The sequence below is a fragment of the Phalaenopsis equestris genome, unplaced genomic scaffold (assembly GCF_001263595.1).
Source record: "Phalaenopsis equestris unplaced genomic scaffold, ASM126359v1 Scaffold001251, whole genome shotgun sequence".
Taxonomy (NCBI): domain Eukaryota; kingdom Viridiplantae; phylum Streptophyta; class Magnoliopsida; order Asparagales; family Orchidaceae; genus Phalaenopsis; species Phalaenopsis equestris.
In genome coordinates, this window is record NW_018165690.1 from 151,963 (window position 1) to 176,729 (window position 24,767).

General features: G+C 35.8%; 2 protein-coding genes across 2 annotated transcripts in view; one reads left to right on the top strand and one right to left on the bottom strand.

The window, feature by feature from the left end:
- Window positions 1-4,095: 4,095 nt before the first annotated feature.
- LOC110033671 (peptide methionine sulfoxide reductase-like) lies at window positions 4,096-6,676 on the top strand. Its single transcript, XM_020737727.1, has 5 exons — window positions 4,096-4,323; window positions 4,786-4,892; window positions 4,998-5,123; window positions 5,208-5,476; window positions 6,322-6,676. The coding sequence occupies exons 1-5, from the start codon at window positions 4,203-4,205 to the stop codon at window positions 6,464-6,466; spliced, it is 768 nt and encodes a 255-aa protein (XP_020593386.1). The 5' UTR covers window positions 4,096-4,202; the 3' UTR covers window positions 6,467-6,676.
- A 13,290-nt stretch (window positions 6,677-19,966) lies between these two features.
- Window positions 19,967-24,767, bottom strand: part of LOC110033675 (LEAF RUST 10 DISEASE-RESISTANCE LOCUS RECEPTOR-LIKE PROTEIN KINASE-like 1.1) — a 26,606-nt gene continuing 21,805 nt past the window's right edge. Inside the window, 4 exon segments of the mRNA XM_020737730.1 lie at window positions 19,967-20,156; window positions 20,159-20,991; window positions 21,091-21,354; window positions 24,447-24,482. Coding sequence (XP_020593389.1) covers window positions 20,049-20,156; window positions 20,159-20,991; window positions 21,091-21,346 — 1,197 coding nt within the window. The 5' untranslated portion in view covers window positions 21,347-21,354; window positions 24,447-24,482 and the 3' untranslated portion in view covers window positions 19,967-20,048.

A 24,767-nucleotide genomic window follows, 5' to 3' on the forward strand; every position in this document is an offset into this window, starting at 1 on the left:
AGTAATTTGGAGGTGCCTAGGGGCAAAAGACCAAATTGGTCATTTCAAGTGCAATTGGGTAGAGAACCATTCTGAATGAGTCATAGACCAATGTATTATGAAGATATGGTGTACCCTAGTTCCAAGTCAACACCCAGGGTCAATCCTAAGGCCAAGTAGCCCTATAGGAACTCTTCTTGTGCTTCCCCCATAATGATCTTACCTACTAAATGCTAGAGGTTAAGGTCAATATGTGGAATTTCAAGTTGAGTAAAGAGAAGAGTTTTGAATTTCTAATAGTGAGGGTACCTTTTCTAGTTTTCTAAGACTAGTCAATAGGAAAGTCCTATGGCTAAACCTAGGCTACTAAAGAAATTTCTAGACCTCAACCAAAAGTGAGGTCAACAGTAGGTGAACGGGAAGCTTTAGAAAAAAAATAAAAAGGAAATGTGCATAATTAACTTCTATAAATGTTCATAATAATTTGGGTGCAATTGATGTGAACAGAAGAACTTTAGGCACCCAGCTTGGTGCATAGATGCTAGATCTAACACTAGATATCCATGTTGGTGCTCTGAAATAGAGAATCATTGCCAAGGTGCTAGAATCAACTTAGAAAGTAGACAAATAAGCATTCTGGCGCTTAATATCGAAGCTAACTTAGCTGCTAGAATCTCACCTAAAATTTGAGAGCTCAGGGCCTAGGTGCCCTGTAACGGTGTTTAACAACTAGATTAAATTAAAATAACACCTAGGATATAGGACTAAGCACTTATGTGCTAACAGGTTCCTAGCCCCAATTTTGATTAACTTCAACGTGAAACTTTACCATATTTGGATGATACGTTGCAATCATATTTATGATTAAAAATAAATTAATAGACGTTTGGAGGGTCCAACGGCTAAGTTTGGAAGCTATCTTATTGGAATTTACAGAGCCCTTCAGAGGTTTTTAAGGTTCTCTTAAAGGGAGTGATTATTGAAGCTCTAAAATGCTTGGACATGAAAAAAAAAGATAAAGATTGTAGTCGTAAAGCAAGAGCGTTACTTTGTGCCTTTTCTTCTAGCTTAAAGTATAATCATTTCAATTTTCAAGTATTATCATGTTTTCCCCTCTTTTATCATGAATTACATTCAATTTTTATGGAATTGAATGTAACCATAAAGTTTGGCATTAGTTTCCTTTTTAATAAAAAAATTATATTTTTCATTTTAATAGTTACCACATATTTTGTACTATATCACAACTCCTATTAATAGACTGATCTTTGATTAATTTTTCTTGAAGTTTGTTCAAAGCTGAGAGATGAAAAACAAGCTCATCTTAGATAAAACAGCTTAGTGGATGAATTATAGGTTAGAAAACTGAAAAAAAAAAGTATGTGAACCAATTTTAAGATTCAAAGAGAATTAGCAACTTTTTTTTTGTATTTAATCTCCCTAAGTCTTCGGTAGGTTGCATGAAGAAAGTGGAAATCCTAAATTTTTCATAAGTAAGATAGCTACTATTTATGATCAGAATTTGGTAGAATAAAATATAGTTAATATATAAATTAAAAATCACTCAACCACATTATAATAGGAGAAATTCAATCTCTACATCTTAACAGTATTGATTTTTTCCTTGCAGAGCTTCATTTTTTTATAGCAAATCTTGTTTTTCTCTTTGATTGATTTGCAATTAGTTTATTTTTTCACATAATTTTGTTTCAATTGATCGAATAATACATCTAATCGTTCTAATTTCATACTTGGTGTTTAATTACTATGAGAAGATACTCTTGTTTAGTTTGTGCAATTCCATCATAATGAGATACACATCGATCATTAGATGAGTCAAATAATCTGAAAAATACCTTAACAAAAGAAAGCATTCATTTCTAAAAAAAAATGAAGAATATTTATAAAAAAAAGGTAATCTTAAAAGTTCTATGCTAGTTAGCTCAAGAAGTTAGTTAATCAATATAATTAATCCATAAAATACTTGAATGATTGATCTAACACTTGTAAATTGGTAGCATTCAACCAAAACATTAAAGCAATAACAGAAGAGAAATGTATAATACACTAATCATAAACACGGGCATAAGTACTCGAGAAGATTATTCGAAGTTTATATAAGATGAGTTTTATTAATGGTTGCAATCAATTTAGGACTTATGATTACACATGGTGAGTGGGTTTGGAAAGCCATGGTTCAACTTGAGCAATGCTATGATTTTTAATGTAAATTTAAAACTATCCAATATATATGTATATATAATACCATAACTAATGCCATATGTTTCCAAGACCTTTAAGATTGTCTATCATTAATCATATGCATCAAAGTATTCTTATAGGATGTCTCTAATTGCTCATGAAAATAAAATGGTCCATTATAATGTACAAAAATTTTCAAATTGTTTGAAAATTAAATATACGGATCAATAATGATATTAATAAGTGGACTACTTCATGCACCATTTTTTTATTTTATCATGCTTGCTTGATGAATATTTAAACTATGATAAAGTTTATAAAAGCTAAAGTTTTATAGGATTTAAATTATACAGTTCACAATCAATGATATGGTCTAAATTTGAATGGTATATAAAATGATAGATTATGGGCCAAAAGGAGAGAGACCTTCTCCTCCTCATAGAGAGAGAAAGAGCATTTTATGGATAGAGCGAGAAAATTTCATATATATTTATTTCAGAAGGTCATTATTGAGGAAAATTTCACTTTAAAATATATATAAAATGATATATACAACTCAGAATACATGTATCAAAACTATAGAATAAATTAATCAGAAGAAATAGTTTGTTAAGTAGTGAAATGAAGTACATATATTATCAATCCTCTAAATAAGTTGTTGACAAATTCACCTTTGGAAACTAAGGGTCCGTTTGGTTCGGCAGGGGATTGAGGTGAGACGTGGTTTTGGCGAAAAGCGGCCGCAGATGGAACCTGCGGCCCGCGTTCAAGCGGTAGCATATTACCTAACCGCCCCACCTCCCGGTTTGACCAACTGCCCCTCGCCGTTCAAGCGAAAGCATATTATACCCTGCCCCTCCTCGTTCGAGAACTGCAAGCAGAGACCGCAAGGGAACTCTGATACGGCGATGAAGGGGATCGAGGTTTTAGAGTGTAAGGCGGCGTTGGTGATGAGGAATTGCTCGGCGTGGAAGGAGTGGTGGAGAGGAACACACGGGGAACTCGATGTTGGCATCGAGGTAGATCCAGTCGGAGGTTCGGAGGGCGGCGTTGACAACATGGAAGAGATGGGTTCAAGGACGGTTGACGAGGCAAGCATGGGCGGCTCCATCAAATTTTTATTATTTTTAAAGATAAATTTGCATAGTTACCACTACATTCTAATGTATTTAGAAATTTGACACCTAAAGTTTAATTTTTAAGTGTAAAACTCCTTATTCATACATGAAAATGTGTATTTTACTTTTGATAAGTTTAAATGGTGATAATTTTTAAAAGATTTGGGAGATGTAAATATAAAAAACATTTCCTACACAACATTATTAAACATGGGTGGAATGATTATTTATCCAGAAACAGCGACAACACAACTATTTTCACATAGCTGCAACAAACAACCAGCCAGCTTCTCCGCAGCAGTTTTCCCGCAGTAGCTTCCTGGGACAACTAAGCAGCAACAAAAAAGCTGAGAAGCTGCAGCTGTCCCAAATAGACCCCAAGCAACACTTAAGCTTTGTCGTTGCTCAGACAAACTCTTCATCAAAGAAGGAGAAAAATGTACGGCTCAATCTAATGAATCAGTCTTTGGACAACTAAGCAGCAATAAAAAAAACTAAGAAGCTGCAGCTGTCTCAAACAGACACCAAGCAACACTTCAACTTTGTCGTTGCTCGGACAAACTCTTCATCAAAGGAAAAGAAAAATGTACGGCTCAATCTAATGAATCAGTCTTCCGATGTTTATTATAAGCTTGAAACTTCATTCCAGCTGTGGATGACATCAAACTCGATATCACAAAAAGTCAAACTTCAATCCTTAACAGCTGTTTATTTCTTTCTTATCTTATTATATTACTGCACAGCATATAAATCAAAGTTCAGAAAATATAAACATAATAAAAAACAATTAAAGTAGAAAACAACCCGGTCATTCTTTATAATCGTCCCAAATATCGTTCAGAGCTTCCTATTAGTCCAATACCTTCCTCTTCAATCTCATCTCTCCACCAAAATCAATCCAAGATGTACAGATTGCTCCCTCAGCCCAAAACTCAGCACAACAATGGCGATAATGAAACCAGAAATTCCTCTCCTTCCCATCTCCCCCAACCAGAATTTTTAAAAGATGCCATATTTGCCGCAGGTGAGTTTATTAGTTCTTTTTATTTTCGTGCCTTAGTGATGATTTTTTCCATCTTTGGTGGTTATTTTTCTGGTATTGTTTTGTTACTACAAGAAATTGAGGGTGTGTTTGGGGAGTGCTATTTGCGTACGTCATATGCATGCAATTCTGCTTGCGTATAACCCCGAATAATCTTCCAATAACTCAGCTATTGCAGGTTATTAAGAAGTACATCAATAACCTCACAATAACCTTCTAATACATTCTGCAGTTCGGCGCTCATATTTTTTCTTGTCATTTGAGGGTTTTGTGAGGTTATTGGGATAATTAACCCCAATAACAGCAACATAACCCTCCAATACCTCCCGAATATCTGAAAATTGTGCTTTTTCATACATGACTATCTCAAATTGTTGCCAGAAAACCGCCCTTTCACTTTGTCAATTTTTTTTTTTTATAATAACCTCCATAAGCAATTTGCAGGCAGTTTCTGGGAGCTGGAAGCCGCCTTCTGCCGCACGGAAAGCGGCGTGGAGAGAACCGCGGTTGGCTACTTTGGAGGAATGATTGCTAAGCCAAATTATAAACATGTAGGAAGAATATGTAATATAACTTAAATTACTTCTATAGTTTCATATTCTTACTTCACCATCCATAGTTATTATTTATATAATTTATTGTACTTTTTCATGCAGGTATTGGAAGAGAAAACAGGACACACAGAGGCTGTGCAGGTGACTTATGACAGGAGGAAGACAACATATAAATCACTCTGCAACTTCTTCTTTCAAAACCATGATCCCACAAACAAAGATTATTTGGTAATTAACACATCATGCATTCATTGTTTATGCATGGTTTTCAGAGAAGGAAAAAATGAAAGTTTAAATTTTTTTGAATTCCAGAGATTTGGAGCGAGCACACACCATCGATCAGCAATATTTTACAGAACGGAGGAGGAGAAGAAGCAGGCGCAGGAGTCTAAGGTTGAGCAGCAGATGAAGCTGAACAGGAGAATAGTGACCAAAATCATTCCTGTATTAACTTTCTACTTGGCAGAGAGCCGAAATCAAAAATATTATTTGCAAGAGCACCAGCTTCGCTTGTGTGAATGCCTCTGCCTCCGCAGTGCGCAGCAGTTTGCGGATTCTTATCTTGCCTTGAAGCTAAATGGGTAAGACTGATTAGCCATTTTTTTTTTATGCACAAAGTAGTCACTTCTACCAAAAAAAAAGAAAAATATATATATAAAATACCATAAAAACTAATTTATGAAAAACGTAAATAATGTCCTCAAATGAAAAAGGGAGGTCATTTTTTTTTCTTCTCCGCTCTTTCTGGTGGATCGCAGCGATTGTCCGGACGCAAGCTTGCATCCAGACTCTGAACATAATATTTTTCCCCTCAAATGCATAGCATATTAGTTGGAAATAGAAAATATTGAATTGAAGTGCGGGCTCACCCTACCTTATGAGCTTATGATTTTCATTTTTTTCATTAAAATTCGGCTAAAAAAAATAGAATTTGCGAGTCATAATCTTTATCTTATCCTTTAAAATATATTTAAACTAAGGAAAAAATTGTCCAATTTTCTTAATTCAATCAGCTTAAGCTTTTTAGCTTCTGCCACAAACCAAGCCAAGAAAGCCAAAGTTTTGGGCTATTTAGTTAATAATGCTAGTCAATTAATAACATTATCTTTCTGCAGCAATATGTCTGATCAAGCATTATCTCACTTAAGAAATGAAAAATTATTTACATGATGGTTATTTTTGCATTTTCTTTTATCCATCAAAAGGTTTGACTTATTAAAAGTCCATTAATTTAATTAAAAATTAGACTTGAATGTCATTTACAAAGCTGATGATTGAAAATGTCAGCAAAACGACAAAGCACCCTCTACATTAACATAGCAAATGAGGCTGTAACATCACTCTTTTTTCCTTCCTGGAGCAATTTGTGAAGCCCTCTAACATATATTATTATTATCATAGCTGTTTAATTGTTTTCATTGCTCAGAATATTTAGCATGGACAAGAAGAAAGCAGAGGAGAAACTATCAAGTTTTCTTTCGAAACATCATGTTCCTGATCAAGCAAAGCTTGCTTTGGTACAAATTCTAAGCGACTTGCAGCTTTCGAATGCTTTGGAGCAATGGATTTAAGTTGTGTAATTGCATGCCAATGGATATCCATAAGAAAATCCTTTGGAAAGAGGAAGAGATGAACCATTCATTTGGCTTTAACAAATGACATTTTTAAGCTTTATTTTTAGGAGAAATGGTAGGATGCACGTATTTTAAAGAAGATATTTTTATTAATGGATCCTGTTGTGGTTCATGCAACAGTTCATTAGGTGAATGCCACAGAGGACGTTGGGGAATTTGTCAAAGCCATGGCCATTAATCAAGACTTTTTTATTGAATTAAGAAAAAATGGCTCAGAATAATATTCTTATTTCAAATAACTGAAGTTTATACCATTTATATATGACTAGTAAAATAATAAAGTAAGTTATTGTTTATTCATAGGTATATTTATATGCATGCCACTCAATTCATATATTTTTGCATATCTAGCACATTACATATGCATGAAAATGTATATTTCATTTTTTTTAAAGTTAAAATACTTATAGATTTAGGTGGTATTAATATGAAAAGCAAAGTTTAGATGACAGAGACATAAACAAGAATTGAGTTGTCTATATGTAAATGCCAATTATTGATATAGTTAAAGTGATAATGTGAACTATTTTTTGTGGAACCCTTGATCTTTTATTCATGTTAGTGTGGGCTCCGAAACTTCGAAAGGCGCCCCAAACTCTCGTCGAGAGCTTAACAAGGAGTGTTTGTGTGTTAAGTTTCGGGGTCAAATTTTAAGAATATTAGTCTAAGGAGACTAATCTAAGTCGACACTAGCTTACGACAGATGAGATATATAGTAAATAAGACACTACTTAGAGATTTCACCACATTTTGCGTGGACTTTAAGATCTTGGGTTCGAGATTTCTCATAGACTCAAGCCCCTATGATTAATTACCTCACTTGATAATGGGAGAGCACTTTCGATTAAAGCTAGTCATTAGACATTAAATATTAGGACTTAGCATATAGTAGCAGTAAATTTGAGAATTTAAATTATAAAAATTATCATCACTGTGAATTTAAAGCGGATGGTGGGGGAAATGATGACGAAGTCGATCAAGATCCTATGGTTTTATCATCCCGGGTTGTCATGGTCCCGGGTCTACTTAGTAAGCGAAGGTAGTCGACCCAACCTGACCAAAAAAATACTTGTCAATAGTCATGGGTTGCTTCGTCTAAGGGGACCCTGTAGACTTGGGGTAAATGTTTGTCTAAGGAGACTAATCTAAGTCGACACTAGCTTACACAGGGCTTTCTGCCTTACTGAATATACCCTTTGATTCAATACTTAAAAGGGCAGACTGCATTGGAGAATATATGGGCTACAATAGTGACCGTAATAATGGTGTCATTTTGTGGCAAACCACCCCGTCAGATGGTTGTGGTCATAACTGCTTCTTTATTGTGTCTTTTGGAGGTAAGAACCATGCGATCAGAGGACTCAGGTCGTGTCCTTATTGACATAAAATTTTTTTTAGCATGAATTGAGTAGTACATTTGATATGACATTGGCTCTTTGTGAGTTCGAGCCAATATTAAATTTGTCCATTCTGGTAAACAGTTGTAGAGGGTGTATGAAATTTTGCTTTAAGCATTAAGTGGCATAATTTTTCATTTAAATATTATTATATTTATGATTCAAAATATCATAATTTTATAGATAAACCCCTCAAGTTAAAATTTATGATCAACACAGCCATCATCGGGGATTAATGTCTTTGAACCCTGACGACTCCGTCCCACTAACAAAGGATTGGGTTCTTGATTTATATTATTATATGAGTTTTGAAAATGAACTTTGAGATTTGATTTTGAAAATAGACCCCTCTGGTTGAGATGTATTATCAAAGCAACCATCATTGGGGATTGATGTCTTTAAACTCTATCGACTCTGTCACACTTACAGAGGATCAGACTTATTAATAGAAATATTGAATTCAAAATAGACTTTGAAGAATAATTTTAAAATAAATACTGAAATCTTTGATCAACAAGGCCATCATTGGAGGTTGTTGTTTTTTGACAATATCATTCAACATAGACTTTGAAGAATAATTTTAAAATAATGATTGAAATCTTCGATCAACACGACCATCATCAGTGATTTTTTTTAACACTGTCGCCTCTATCCCACTTATAGAGAATCAAATTTAGTAATTGAAATAAATAAACTTTGAAAATAAATTTTAAAATAGAACCCCCCCCCCCCCCCCCCCCCCCTAGTTAAAATCTTTGATTAACACGGTCATCATTTAGGACTGATGTCTTTAAACCATGTCGACTCTATTCCACTTACAGAGGATCGAATATATATATATATATATATATATTGAGATTCATTTTTAACACGACAATAATCAGGGATTAATGTCTTCGAACCCTATCGAAGCTATCCTACTTACAGAGGATCAAAATAGACTTTGAGGCACGTTTTTAAAATAGACCACTCCGATTGAGATTCACTATCAATATGATCATCATCGGAGAATGAATGACTTTAAACCTATCCATTTTGTCCCACTTAGAAAGGATCGAATTTAGTAACTGAAATAATTGAATTTGAAATAGAATTTGAACATAATTTTCAAATAGACCCCTCCAGTTGAAATGTTCTATCAACTCGGCCATCATCGAAAAATATTATAAATTACACCATTAAAAGCATCAGTCCTATCAACTCTAGTCCTAGTAAGGAGGAGGATCATATTGCCTCAGTAGGCGCTCAATTCTGTTGACTCCTTTCTCCGTAGGAAGGAGGATTGGATTGGCTTAAGTTGAGGCTCAATCTTGTCAACTCTGGCTCCTGTAGGGAGGAGGATTAGATTGGCCAAAGTGTGGGACTTATGACCTTGCCCCATAGGCAAGACAGCTCGTTTCCCACGCAACAATCTTAAACGCATGAGCTTGAATATTTAGAGGCATGTCGTGGCACATGTTGTCATGGTCATTTTATTAACTGTAATTGATTTTAAGTAGCTTTGTATGTGTCTTGGAAAATTTGGTTTTGAGCTTAAGCACACATTTTAACTAGTGCAAAACCTTGAGATCGAGTATTTAGCACGTTGGTCAGAGCACATGTGGGTATTTTAACTGTTAACTTTAACTTACTTTTAGGTGGTTTCATTATTATTTGTAAGGGGATATCATCATTGAGATGGATGCAAATATTTTCATTAGAGACCTCAACTTTGTCTTCTATCTGCTCATGTATTTGGGGTTGCAGATCCGGTGGCGAAGTTTAAATTTATATGCATTACAATTTTCACATTTATTTGGCTAGCAAAATTTGACCTCACGTGGATTTAATTTGGGTGGTGAAATTGTTTGTAGGTAACTTTTTTAGCGGAACTCACATGATTCCTTTCTCTTTCAATAAATAGGTGATCATGATTTAGTTCAATTCACATCTTGAAGTTTTACAGGTTAGGAAAATTTCATTTGCTTTGGTAGCATGATGCCTTTGAATCTTTCAAGTAAGCTTTTAACTCTTTTGTACTTCTTACATTTTGCAATTTTGTTCTCTTTTGAGTGTATTCACATTTTACTCTAAATTTATTCAGCCCACTTCAAGTCCATTTGAAGTTAAGTCCCAAAATCAGACAAAATTTTGAAAGCTCCCGATGTAGTCCCCTGTAGGGGGTTGCATCGGGAGTTTGAGTTTGCCTACCATGCCAAGGATGACATGCATGGTCAGTGTTGTGAGACATCGTGACCGAATTTTTGAAACACACCACGCCAAGAAACGAGTGCATGGAGTACATGCAGAACGCCTTACCAACAAGTATTTTCATATTTCATCATGAGCATCGCCAACGAGTTTCCCTCGCCACGCTAAGAAAAGCATGCACGATTTTCACTCGTCGCATTAAACATTTCGCAAGAAGGATTGTGCTATAAGCGCCGCATACTAGTTTTCCTCGCCATGCTAACAAAAGTGTGCATGTGTTCCGCTCGTCGCGTCAAACACGTCGCTGAAGCAAAACAAATCACTAAAGCCGCCTTCAAATTTCCCTCGCCACACTTAGAAAAGTGTGCATGAGTTCCGCTCTTCGCATCAAAAGCGTCACACTCGACTTTAAAGGTTGAGAAATACCATCTTTTATACCTTTGTAGATCGATGAAGGATCTACAACTTATCCTGATAAGTTGGCTGATTATTTTGTTTGTGCGTTTAGAAAACAGATGATTTGCAACAGCTTTTGGATAAATGATCATTCTATTCTTGATCTGGATAAGTTGTTTAGCTTTGGTTTGTGCATTTGGAAAACATTTGATTTGCATCTTTTTTTGGATAAATGACCATTATGACACTGTGCAGTGTTGCTGTTTGCAACAAAACTGTAACGACTATACATTTGACAGTTGAGAACCAAAAAAACCACTTTATAACAATAAAAAAAAGATATATACCTCACTTAAGAGTGAGTATCAAGTAACCTAATAAAAAAGAAATAGCGTATTAAAATAACAATTAAAAGTATGATAATATTCATTTTAAAATGCAGATGAAGCATGTGAAACATGTCTCTAGCAACGTTGTCCAGTTGGGATACCATCGAGCCCCAAGCAACGTTCTCCAATTGGGATACAATCAAACCTCGAGCAACGTTGTGCGGTTTTAAGCATCCATGTGCCCTTTAAATCTAAAGAGAAATTCCGACCAATGAGCAAGTTGTAATGACGCAAACGTGAATATTCAAGTGAAATTATTTTTACGTTGACATCCTTGAATGTCATTGGAGATCTGCAAAGAAAAACTCTCTGTGTGCATTACAAAATGGCTTATGAGGAGATTGAACCATTTATAAGGCACATAAAGACAAAAACTCTTACTAGTTGCACTTAAAAATATTCTACAACAAGTACTTGTACTCTAGTATTTTCATGTATTACCTTCTATTATGGCTCGAAAGTAAGAGATACCATAGAGCCAAAGTAATGCTTAACAGAGAGCCAACAAATACATAAAGAAAAGTTCCATAGCATAAAGCCAAAAACCTCATAGAAGAGGATTGCAACAGAACCAAATTGCAATGGATCTAAAACCATAATGAAATCCAATCCATCGAGAATGCCCAAAGCCCTAGAATCAAAATAATGCTTAACAGAGAGCCAAGATATGCATGAGGAAGAGTTCCATAGCATAGAGCCAAAAAAATAAAAAAACAAACTCCAATCCATCGAACATTTACAAGAGATCTTTACGAGAGGTAAACTTACAGATCTTACGCGAGATCAAAATAAGAAGAGGAAAGAAACTTACAAGATCGAGAGATAGGAGAAGTAAGAGCATAGGGCAGACGAGAGGAGATGGGAGCGAGATAGAGCAGAGAGTAACCGTTCGAGGGTAGCAAGGTCAAAATTGCAACATCGAATGCTAAGGATAGAAAATGTCATATTCTACAGTGCAATTAGAATGTGCTTTCTGAACAATACGATGACATTTCAAAGTGTTTCCCACACCTTCAATCTGCCCCAAATGTCCTCTTAGATTTGGAGAGAGTAGGGAGACAGATTAGGTATGTCCTTTTTTTTAAAAATTTTTCTTAAGATGATGTAGCGGGCTCTCAATGGAAGGAGTGGGTGGCAGCTAGGGTTGTAAACAAGTTGAGCTTGAGCGAGCTCAGCCTCAGCTGGTGTTAGACTCATTCAAATTTGGCTCATGTTTGAAATTGACTCGTGTTTAAAATGTCTCATGAACAATGTGTTCATGTTCACATTGTTCGACTCAAATAACATATTCCTGTTTGTGTTCAGCTTCTGTTTGGCTAGAAATTTACAGGTTATATCGTGGTGTTATTTAGGTTAGATCGCGACTGTATTGGCTCAGAATCATTGGCGCGGTGTTATTGGGGGTTGTATCATGGTGGTTTTGGGGTTGGATCGTGCGGGCAAGAGTATTATTAGCTCGGCATGGCTGAAAAGTTTGTGGCGGTATTGGTCGGTGATATTGTGGTATTATTATGGGTTGTATCTTGGCGTTATTTAGGTTGGATCGCGGTTGTATTGTATTAGGACCACGACCGCGGGGTTATTTAGGGGTTTTATCATGGTGTTACTGGGGTTGGATCACGCGGGCAGGGGTGGAATTGGTGTGACGTGACTGAAATTTTTGCGGCGGTATTGGCAAGTGTTATTGTTGTATTATTACGGGTTGTTCATGGTGTTATTACGGTTCCGCGACAACGACGTCAATTTGGTTTTATTGAAGGTTGTACCGCAATGTTATTGAAATGTTATTACGGTCTCGCGCTCGTGGTACCGAGTGTTGTTATTAAGAGGTTTGCACAACTTCAAGTAGGTGTTATTGGGATTCTTATCGTAGTGTTATTAAGGTGTTATTGACGAAGAAATGAGAAAAACTGGTGTTGTTGGCTCGGCTAGCCCGAATTGAACCAATATATTTATTTATTTACTTATTTCTTTTCGAGCCAATTTGAGTCAAACACGAGTAAACAAATATTTGTTCATGTTCGGCTAGTTTATATTTCGAGCTTAAAATTTTGTTCGTGTTCGACTCGTTAAACATAATGAACGAGCGAACATGAGCTGCTTAACTAGCCGAACACAAGCTGTTCACGAACAACGAGCCGTTTTGATAGCCCTATCAGTGAATCCAAACTCTTAACCATTATTATGCATCAATTGTACTTCTTAAGAGAAAAACCTTGCATTTTATATTGACTCACTAATCAATGAGAGCCTAGCAATATGTGTGTACTTTCTAGCCAAATTTGATTTTTTGGATGCAGTCGCGTGGTACGTTTTACGATCAGAGGACATTTGAGAGACTTTGGCAATCGATGTGATTCGGGTTTAAATTACCAGCGCCGCATTGTCGATCTATCGTTTTTATCATCTTTTTATTCATTTGATCGTAGAATACACCTCAGATGATTTGTCATTTTGTATGCACTCGCACTGTCCATTTCATAATCAAATGTCACTTCGAATGACTTTGTTGACGGTCAAGATGTTTCCGTTCAAATCGAGCACTTTGTGCTAAAAGTTTGATGATTTATGTGTGTTTGTTCCATTCAATCATAGCACACCATTCCTCGAGTAATTTTGATGTTTTAAAGGCAACATATGAGTTTGTTTTCCAAATGGGAATTATTTAGATCAATTTTGGTGGTTGTCACAATCCTTTCTTCTTTTCTCTCCTCATGTCCGATCTACTCGTCTTGTAGATTATATATGAGGGTCAACATTTAGGTCGGCCCATGACAAGCATAAATGAGCTTAAATTGAAATATAAATATAAAATTTAAATAACTGTTTGATATGCAAAATTCATTATAACTAAACCCGTCGAGCTTGGTGATCTCTACATTAAGTTATTTATTGGGATTACTTTTATTATTATTATTTTTTTCTTAACTTTATTTCTATTTTGCTTTTAACCAAAATAAGAGCTCACCTCTTAAATTGAACATACAATACATTTAAAATAGTTGAGCTTAAACTACTTGCAACCAAACAACCCTTTGATATGTTGTGGTCTAATACTTTGAAACATTATTTTAATATATGAACATTTATGTTTGGAAATGCAAGTCCACCCCATGATTTATGTACATATATATATTATATTTTTATTTTATATGTTATAATACATCTTCGCAATTGCTCAGGTTGGGGTCAAACATGATTTTTGTTGACCACACTAAAGATGAATGTCAACTGGGTATTGTATCCAATTAAGCAAAGATAAGCAGGCAGTTTGATGCACTTTTATAATTGGCATGCGGTATGCCCTCCTTCAATTGACTTTAGTTTTTTTAGAGATTGGTAAAGTTTATATGAATTTTTATAAAGAGGCTGTAGTCAGCCAAAAATAAAATAAAATAAAATAAAATAAATGATACGATGAATTGTAATTTACAACTAGCGTCCATCATTATCTTCGTGATTCCGAGATTTTTGTTAACACAAAGAAGACATTTGTTACAGTGTCATATGAAGGAGAAATATTTGCGTACATAAGACGTACGCAACGCTGGGTGCGTTAGGTAGGTTACAGGGAGGTATTGAGGGTTATATCCGCGTTATATCCCCTGTAACATCACTGTAACCTACCTGTATCTTACAAATATATGAAAACAGAAGTGCGGAACTTACTAGTTACATGTAGGTTACAGGTTGTTACAGGGAGAGTATAGGGGGCATAACACGGATATAACCCCCAATACCTTCCCTGTAACTTATCAGACGTACGCAGAGCTGCGTACGTCTTACGTACACAAATATTTCTTCATATGAAGATAGAATGTGGATATTTCCATGCAATAGAACGAGTCGTTGCAGTGAAATCTATCGCATGTTTGTAGTTTCGTTCTTATGCATGGCTTTTAATTTTATATTCGGCTTATTAAACCCAACTTATTAGCGAAAATATTTTTTTAATTAAAACTTTTAGACGTGAAATCTATCGCGTGTTTGTAGTTTCGTTCTTATGCATGGGTTTTAATTTTATATTTTAATTAGCGAAAATATTTTTTTAATTAAAACTTTTAGACAAAAAATGAAAGTTAATTTCGAAATCTTAATGCTTGCTGAGGGTTAGAAGTTTATTAATTAGAGAGATATTCGGTAATTAGAGAGAGATTTGAATCCCCTTAATTTAATGGCATGTCGCGCAGTTAAAGAGGTGAGAGAACTACATGATTTTTATATTAAAAACAAGAATAAAAAAAGGATGGAATTAGTTTAATTAAGGCATATTTCATGCAAAGGCTTCTGCATTTTGAACTCGGAGGATTCGTCAAAATATATATTAGTCATTTAAGAATAATTGAAGTGTATATGAAAAATATGTCAACAGAAATCTAACAGTGGCTAGGAAGATGACATGACAGGTGAGGGCCCACCAGGAGAAAAGGAGAAAACCCCATGGGTCCCCATCTGACTAGATCAGCCAATTCTATTGTCAGGCGACAACTGATGACCCGTCCAAAGGGTATGCTAGCAAAATCTCTGCACTACTTATTCAGCGAAAGCCATAATAAAGGCCAGCCGGATAGCTATAGCCACCCGAACGTATGACTAGTGGTTTGCACTATTCAATAGACCAACTAACGAGGGTTGTTTGGGTTATACATCTAGCGAAACGCCCTTTTAGGCTTTCGCTCTTATTAATGTCTATTACCTAAAATACACCCTTTTAGTCAGGTAAGGAAGTTTACAAGCTTCATAATCAAACATTTTAAACGGAAAGAAAACTAAGTAACTAATCTTCTGTCAAGGAACATATGCTTTGGAGAAAAGATGCCACGAAAAATTTTTTAACTAAGAATATAAGAGCTAGAGATAATAGAGGTAGAAGCTGAGGGTATAAAAACTTAGATGGATCCCTACATCCACTCCCTAAGAATGGGAAAGATCTTCGAGGAAGTAACAGATCCTTGGAGGTTCAAGTTTAAAGCTGCCCTGTACCTCTTTATTGGAGATAGACTGTTCCAAAAGTCAACCACTTTTTTTGCTCTTGAGGTGTGTGAAAGAAGATGTAGTGGAAGAAATCCTCCAGAAGGTGCATTTTGGCGAATGTGGCAGCCATTCAGAAAGACTTTAGCACAATGTAGCCAGAGGCAAGGCTATTTCTAACTGATCCTCATAAAGAACTCACAAGAATTCTCTCAAAGGTGCGAGCAAAGCCAAAATTCTGCCCCATTACATCACCAACCGGCCCGAAAGCTATAACTAAATATTAGTCCCAAACTTTTCTTTATTTTGGGGCTTGATATCTCTATGTTCCCCCTCAAAGAGGCATCATAAATTTCTCTTGCCACCGTAGATTCCCCCTCAAAGAGGCATCATAAATTTCTCTTGCCACCGTAGATTATTTTTCTAAGTGGATATAAATTAAAGCTCTCGCTCAAATTACCGCAGAAGTCATTTGGATTTTGATCTAGACATACATGATCTAGATAGACCTTTAATACTCATCATCGATAATGGGACTCAATTGGTAAATCAAGGGATGAGATATTTTTTTTCAAAATTAAGGAATCAACATCAAACTCGTGTTTGTACATCACCATCAGCAAATGACCTAGTGGAGGCGGAAAATAAGATCATGATAATCTTCTTAGAAAGAAATTTGAAGGAGGTAAAGGCAATAGGACATACTTGCTCCAGTCGGTCCTAAGGGCTATATGAACCACTCCATCATCAACGATCAAACGAACACTTTACATGCTTTCTCATAGAATGAAAGTAATGTTGTCAGTCGAGTACAATCATTATAACCAAAGGGTCATCACTACAACGTCTTTCGATGAAGAGAATCTCACCGACTGGTAAGATGCTAGTGGTGAAGGAGCAGTGCTCGCCCTCAATAAGCTAGATGAAGCTCAAACCAATGCGGCTCTTCGACAGAAAGAGATAAAGAGAAGAACGACTTGATACAACAACAAGAATGTCCAAGAAAGGACATTCTCACCAGGTGACATGGTTCTAAAGAAAGTTGATCTAACCACGCATGGGAAGACGGTCGACAAGCTCGATTAGACTTGGATCGGCCCCTTCATCGTTTAACAAGTTGAAATCATATGCTAGGAAAAAGATTCGCCAAATGTGGAGTGAAGATGATCTTAAATTTTTTTTCCTTGAAAGAAACTGATTTTTACCTCTGTATGAGAAAAATAATTTTACTTTACTTCATATAAACTTTTATTTTATAACAAAAAATTAATTGTGGTGTTGTAAACCTAAACTTAAAACAACACTCAGAGAATCAAAAGTTTGTTGGAATTCACATTAAAGTGAGACTCAAGGGACTGGATTGCCCAAAAAAAAAAAAGACAGTCAAAAGTAATGTTTCAACGCTCGGTCACATTAAAAGTAAGACGACCACACGAAGAATTTTGACACTTGGTCATGAAAATATAGATGACCACACAAAGTGATCCGACGTTCAGTCGCATAACTTAAAGCTTCAAAATTTTTCCATTTTCATTGGTCAATAACTTGATCCCTAAGTAGTTTATTGACCTTCGTTTCTTTCCAGTCGCAATAAAGCTCCCCAAAGGGAATTAAGAAAACCACCCAAAAAACCATAATGGAATACTCCTCTGCGAGGCTTTTGGGTCCAGTTAAGCAAGACTTAGATCCGCCAATGAATTGACATCTAGGCGACTCATGAAAATCTGAAGCAACGGATTGAGGCACCATGTTGTTCGGCCGGTTTGCAGGAATGAAGTTAACTATCAAAGATCAAGATTTAAGATGAATGAATTTCGTAAAAAAATGAAAAGACGACAAAAAGGCTTAGTTCAACTAAATAAAAAATGACCAAAAAGTCATATTTCATTCATGTATTCATTTAATACAAAACTATTGTGTATAACATTTTGATTACATGTAAAGAAAGAAAACAAAGAGAGTCTGAGTCTAAGGATCTTCGGGTTGAGTGTTTGAAGAACCTCTATCTACCACATTATCATCCTTAAATTCGTTTCACATTTTAGACACATAAGTGGCATCAAAAAGCTTTTTAAACTCATTAATATCAGAATACTTGCGGTCAACCATCCTCACTCTCACAAATTCATAAATTGCTATTTTTTACCCTCCTTCAAACATTCAACCAGTGTATCAAGGAGCTCTTCAACGATTGTCATAGTGTATATTCGCTTGGTTAAGTCAACATTTTCCTCTTGGATCACATATATCCACTCAGGCACTATCTCCAGCTCTACTCTCGCATCCCTCAGCTCAACCTCGGCCTTGGTCACCCTCATTGTCACCAGCTCCGCTCGCTCTCGGTATCCTTTGGCCTTCACCTCAAATTTTGCAACTCCCCCCCTCATGGTCAGGTAGAGTAAGGTCAAATGATGGGTCGAAGCGTAGCCGAGAAGTTGGAAGCATTTGATTGATTGACATTATTCGACTGGTTGGAGGTTATCCAGATGTTTCTCTAGGCTAGCCAGCCATAAAATATCTGCAGTGGTGCAGGCATACCAACCGACTCAAAGTTCAATGAGAACCAATCCTTCCCAAAGTTTATTAGATCGAGGCTAGAATACAAATTAATGTAAACCTTCAATCTCCTTTTCTACAATGAGATCCAACAGTCCTAACCTCTCTTCTTAGTTCCTGGGGGCGTGGGAAGAAAAGAATCAGATTTCAAAAGCTACAACCCCACCTTTCGGTCCGCACTCCACTTTCTCAACTAACTCAAGACTCCCATCTCAACTTTCCTCTGAATCTTCTTCCTTGGCTGGTTCGCTCGGTGCCAAGGAGATTGAAGAGATTGTTAGCTTGCCTTGCTCTCTCTAACAGGGGAGTGAAACTAGAAGTTCAAATTCGGGAAACCTCTTGTGTGGAAGGGTGCTATGAGTACTCCCTGGTCTCTAGTTGAAAGGAAGAATGATAATTGAAAGAAGGAACGAGTCAGCTTATCTCGATGTTGGCCCCTTGAATCACCTATAAGGGTGCTATGAGTACTCCCTGGTCTCTAGTTGAAGGGAAGAATGATAATTGAAAGAAAGAATGAGCCAGCTTATCTCGATGTTGGCCCCTTGAATCACCTATATTTACTAGAGCAGGTTTCCATTCGATTAGAATTAGCTCACCAATAACCTTATCTTAAATAATTACTGAGGTTTTGGAGGTTGAATGTCTTAGATCCGAACCTAGAATTATGCCCCTTATCAGATCACCTTCCTCCGTTTACTTGTACATCCATCTTAGAGAAGAGCAACCTGCTCTCTTTCCTTTCCTCGACTCCTTCTTTGAGAGCGAGGTAGCTTTATCCAGCTGCCTCTTCTCTTCTGCCTCATTAGAGGCAATCCACAATTTTTCTATAAAAAAATATTAAATAGAGCAAAAAAATTATAAGTTAATCAACAATCAACATCTTTCAATAAAAGAAAGATTACAAAGCATTTTATTTATTTTTCTTTATTAAATGTTCAATTATTAAAAATTAAATATTCAAATAAAATTTTTCGTGAACATCCATGTGACTCAAATTTTAGAGCATCCACCTAAGTTTATATATATATATATATATATATAGGCTAGAGCTATGATCCAAGCCCCCCGTCCACCCTATATGTCTCAACAACCACTCGATTGATCCACAGTGATATCAACCCCCCGACCCCAACAAACTTAAAACTGACATATCAAATACCAACCAATTGAGTTATGTAGTTAAACTCTAATGACGATTACGTTAAGAAATTAATAATTATATATATATAATTAATCAACTATTCTAATTTCCATTCCTCCAATTTTCGATTGTACTAACATCATTATAGCAAATCACCGTTATTTTAAAAATAAACATTCTCTATTAGTCACAAAATGCATGAAAAAAATACATGAAAAAGTGAATTCATGCATGACTGCGCATATACTGCATCAATTATCGTGCAATGTTTTTTATTTTAACCATGCATTGTGAGTGGCTTGATCACTGGTAAAAAAATATACCAGCAAACTAGCCCTAATTACAGCAGAGCATAAATAATGCGAACCCATCCATATAATATATATCTATACAGCACACTATAATCAACTCAAAGAACACAATGAATTAAGAAAAAAACGGTAATGAAGAAATTTGTAATTGAAGATTAGCGGACAATCTCACCCAGAGAAGCTGGACATGGATGACGAGGTGCTCACCCATCTCTCCGCAACCGAATTAGGAGAGTAGGGAGGGATGTTCTTCAGCAAACATGCTTCCTCTTTTTCCCTACTGCACCATCTACGTCCAAGCAACCCTCAGCCTCACAAGCAGCTTTCTCTATCTCTCTCAAAATCTCCAACACCTCTTTAATGCCAGGTCTCATCTCCCTCTCTGTCTGCAAGCACCGCAATGCCAGCCCTGCCACCTGAGTGATCATACCGTTTATATCGGAATCTGAATGGTAACCCAACCTTGGATCCACAAATTCATGCAACTCCTGCCTTTGTATCTTCTTTATTGCCATGTAGGCTAGACTGGCTTCATGCAACTCCCTGTTAATATCCACTGCGGGCATGGAAGATATGAGCTCCATCAAAACCACTCCAAAACTGTACACATCACTCTTGTCCGTGAGCTGAAAGAATTTGTGGTACTCTGGATCGACGTAGCCGGGCGTTCCCTGTGGAGCAGTTGACACGTGCGTGGCGTCGAGCGGGAAGAGTCTTGACAGACCGAAATCACCAACCTTGACATGGAAGTTGTTGTCAAGGAGGATGTTGTTGGTCTTGATGTCGCGGTGGATGATCTGTGGCTCGATGGAGTGGAGATAGTTGAGAGCATCGGCTGTTTCAATGGCAATGCGCATCCTTACTTTCCATGGGAGAAATGAACCGGATGCCCGAGAGCCGTGCAGGTGGTCGGCAACGGTGCCGTTGGGGATGAATTCGTATACTAGGAGGAGCTCGCGGCTATGGAGGGTGGTGCAGCCATAGAGGCTGATGAGATTCTGGTGGCGTAGCAGGGAGACAATCTTAACCTCATTCATAAATTGCTCGGCACGTCGGTAGTTGGTTTCATAGAGACGCTTCACTGCAACCACTCTGCCATCTTTCAGCTTGCCTAAAATCAAAATTGGAGCTGTTTAGGCAAAATGAGTTGGTTTTCTGAGAGGATTTGATCCAAGTTTTGGTTTTGAGAACATGAGCGAAGGTAAGTTACCTTTGTAAACAGTACCGAATCCGCCGTCGCCAACTTCTTCGGAGGCATTGAAGGCGTTGGTTGCTTTATAAAGCTCGTCATAGGTGAAAATGGGAGTGTAGAAGGAGGAGGCTAGCTCAGGGTCAGTTTTGGAGGACAGGGCAAAAGAGGTGCTTCGGTCAGAGAAGTTGGAGCGAGAGGACTGCTTCTTCTTCCAGCGTCTGTAGATGAGAAAGCAGAGGAAGCAGAACATGATGAAGCTAAATCCTCCGGCCATGCTCACACCTGTCAGGGAAGAATTATGATAAGCATCAATAGCTAATTAGATAGAGATTAAGGGGCTTTCTGCTACAAAGTTCATTGATTCGTTATGATTATTTAATTACAGAGGAAACAAGCACTAATTTTCTGTAATTACTTGCAGATTTAGTAATAAAATTAATCAATTACATTTGATATATATTTTATAAATAATTAATTGATATAGATTTTATAAATAATTAAGTCATGATTTGTTATTGTAAAGTAAAATTTCAATTAAAGTTTGATTATTTTAATAATATTCTTAGTTGATTTATAATTAGAATTAATGATAATTAACAAAAATTTAAATATTAATTAATTGTTAATTAGTTTTATAAATTTTTATAAATGAATAAGTATCCAAGTAGTAATTAATAGAGCTAGAAATAATATAAATTTAAATTAATCTTAAAAACTGCATTATTAATATATTATAGGAAAGATTTAAGTGCTATATATAGAAATTTAAATTACATTATATGAATATATGCAACACTTTTCATTCAACAAAATTCTGCTAAAAATGGTGAAACAATTTCCCAGGATTTATTTATTAACATACCAAACGACTTTCAAGTTTTAATCATCTCAGGTTATGATAAATTGGGATTTACAAGATTTACTAAATCCTATTTAAACATAATCTACTTGCAGCCAAACTGCCTCTTAATATGCAGCTCCAGACTTCTATGGTAAAAAAAGAGATTTATTGAAAACAATCATAAGTGGAAGATATAGAAAGGATTTGTAAAGCTTGATTCTTTCCGAACATAATTTGAGATATTAATTAAGAGAGTTATTTCTATAAATAATTTTTTTTTAGAATGCTTTTGTCATCTATTTTTTTATGTATTTTAGTAAATAGGGCCCAAGAGTTAATGAGGCTTGCTTATAGATACCAAAGCTATACAATAGGAAGGGAGATCTTTGTTGTTTAGATTGATGTTTCTTTAGTTTTAGGGAAGGATTCCCCATAATTGAATAGGTGGGGGAGAAATGTGTTCATGGTGATCCAAGTCTTCATCACAATCTATGTTGACACTTAGAAAACGATCAATGAAGGCTATCGATGGTGGTTTGCAATGAATTCTTGCTGCTCGAAGAACTGCCAAAGGTGGTAGAGAACTATAGATCAATAAATCACCCAGAGGCTTGTCTAAGGGGTGGTTTTAGGAGACATCTTTCAAATAGATGTAAAGGACATGATATTCTTTACATCTATTATCCCAGAGGCTTGTCTAAGGGGTGGTTTTAGGAGACAAGCTACTTGGATGGTTGGGAGATTTCACGTGAAAGGATGTAAAGAATTGAAGGATATAATTTGTAAATCTTTGAAATATAGCGTATGTTTTCAACTCTGGGAAAGTTACTTTTAGTATTATCATTCGCAGCTACCAAGTTTAGTAGTTTTCATTGTAAGAACTGAAACTTTTTTTTTTTTCTTTCCATGTAATCTCGTTCACACTGCTTACCTTATTCACAACTTTCCCTTTCTTCCCCAATCCGATGCTTTCCTTTCTTGCTTTCGATCGTTCTCCCACCGCCTCTTTTAGTTATTTACAGGAGACAAAAGTCTTGGGAATCACAACTCTCTCCCTATAACCAACCCTCCTGATTTCACACAAAACCATCGCCTTCATGATTGAACCCTTGCGATACAATCGTGATTAGAGCTAGCTGGGAAGGCAATGACAGGATCGTTGCGTATGAGACCACTGAAACTCATATTCTTCTTTTCCTTCTCTGAACTGTCGCGAGAAGTCAAAATCACAGCTAGCGATGAAAACAACAACAAGATCGTGGCATACAGAGCCCCACCAAAAGTTTTTATTTTCTTTCATGACGAATTTAATGTATAAGTAAACTTATTTTATTGCTACTTAGCCTCGTGTTTAATTGTTCACTTTTCATGATTTCAATTTTATTTCTTTTATATTTTTGATGTTGTAAATATCATTATTTCAGTTTCATAATTATTTATAAATAATAGTGAACATTTTGTAGTTATATTCGTGTAGTTTACTATAGAAGATATACATTTATTCTGAGGTTTGATAGAGAAGTACAGAGAGAGTAAGGAGGATCTACAAATGATTGTTATTGATTTAGAATAATACGATAAGGTTCCAAGAGAAGTCCTTTGGAGAGTTCGAGAAAAGAAATGAGCGGATATGACTTATATTCAAGTCGTTATAGATATATATACTAGAGTTGTTACATGTGTTTGATCAGGAGTTGGATTAACCAAGTATTTTCCTATTGCAGTGAGATAACATCAGAGATCGGCTTTAAGCCCATATCTTTTTTACTTAATTATGTATAATTTTAATGGAAATTTACAGGAGGATGTACCTTGGTGATGATAATTCAAGAAAAGCTTAAAAAAGAAGCAAAGCAACTCACTTCTGTAACTTAGTAGTAGAGGCTATGAAACAATGACTGTTTTAGAATTTCACAGTACCTAGACCAGAATTGCAACAAGAAATGCTTTTTGGACGACAAGAGAGCTTTTAATTAGGTTCTCTGTTGTTAAATCCTTTTCTTATTGCTCATGCTAAAGCAACAATCTATTGTGTCAATTCTTGCATTAAACTACGGTTTGCTGGAAGCTGACTAACCAGTGTCAAGTCGCCATGAAATGATAAATAGAAGTTCATTTTTGGGAATGAAGCTGGGAAAAGTTTTCAAGTTCGAGCATTATTGGTTAATACAGGGCAACAAAAGTCATGATAATGTTACAAGCAATGGTTTGATTTGAATTTAGAAAACATGGCTTCTGAGGAAAACATTTGGATAAGTGCTCTAATCCTTTCTTAAACGTTTTCCTGGGATTGGAACTAGTTATCCAAGTTCTGCATTTTGTATTTTAGAGGGAATACTGGTCAGAATTAGGAGGCGTATTTTTTCAAATATTAAGCATTCTTTCTTCTGTGTAAAATAATAAAAAAGAGCCTTTATGGGCGATCAACTTTTAAGAAAGAAATAGAGCATCAACATCGACTTCTTTTGATCACGTCTGCTTAAAAAACAAGATTTATAAGGAACAAAGAAGGCAAGAGAAATATGCTCCTCACCAATTATAAGACCGGTCTTTGAACTTTCCTCTGTTTCTTCAAACATGCAAGAAAAAAAAATAGAGGTGAGTTCTTAAAAAGGATAAGCAACACTAAATCTGAATTTATATCAAATAAATTTAATGCAGAAGCTAAGAAAAAGTATAAAATATCTACTCAATCATTCAATAATACAACAAATGATAAATAAAAACTTCAGACTTATCCTTTAAACAAAATAATACATACAAGCAGTAGTTATAATAATTTACATGATATGATAATTTAAATCTTTTAACTTCCCCAAAAAAGAGAAGGAACGTTTATGTTCAGTCCCCCCCC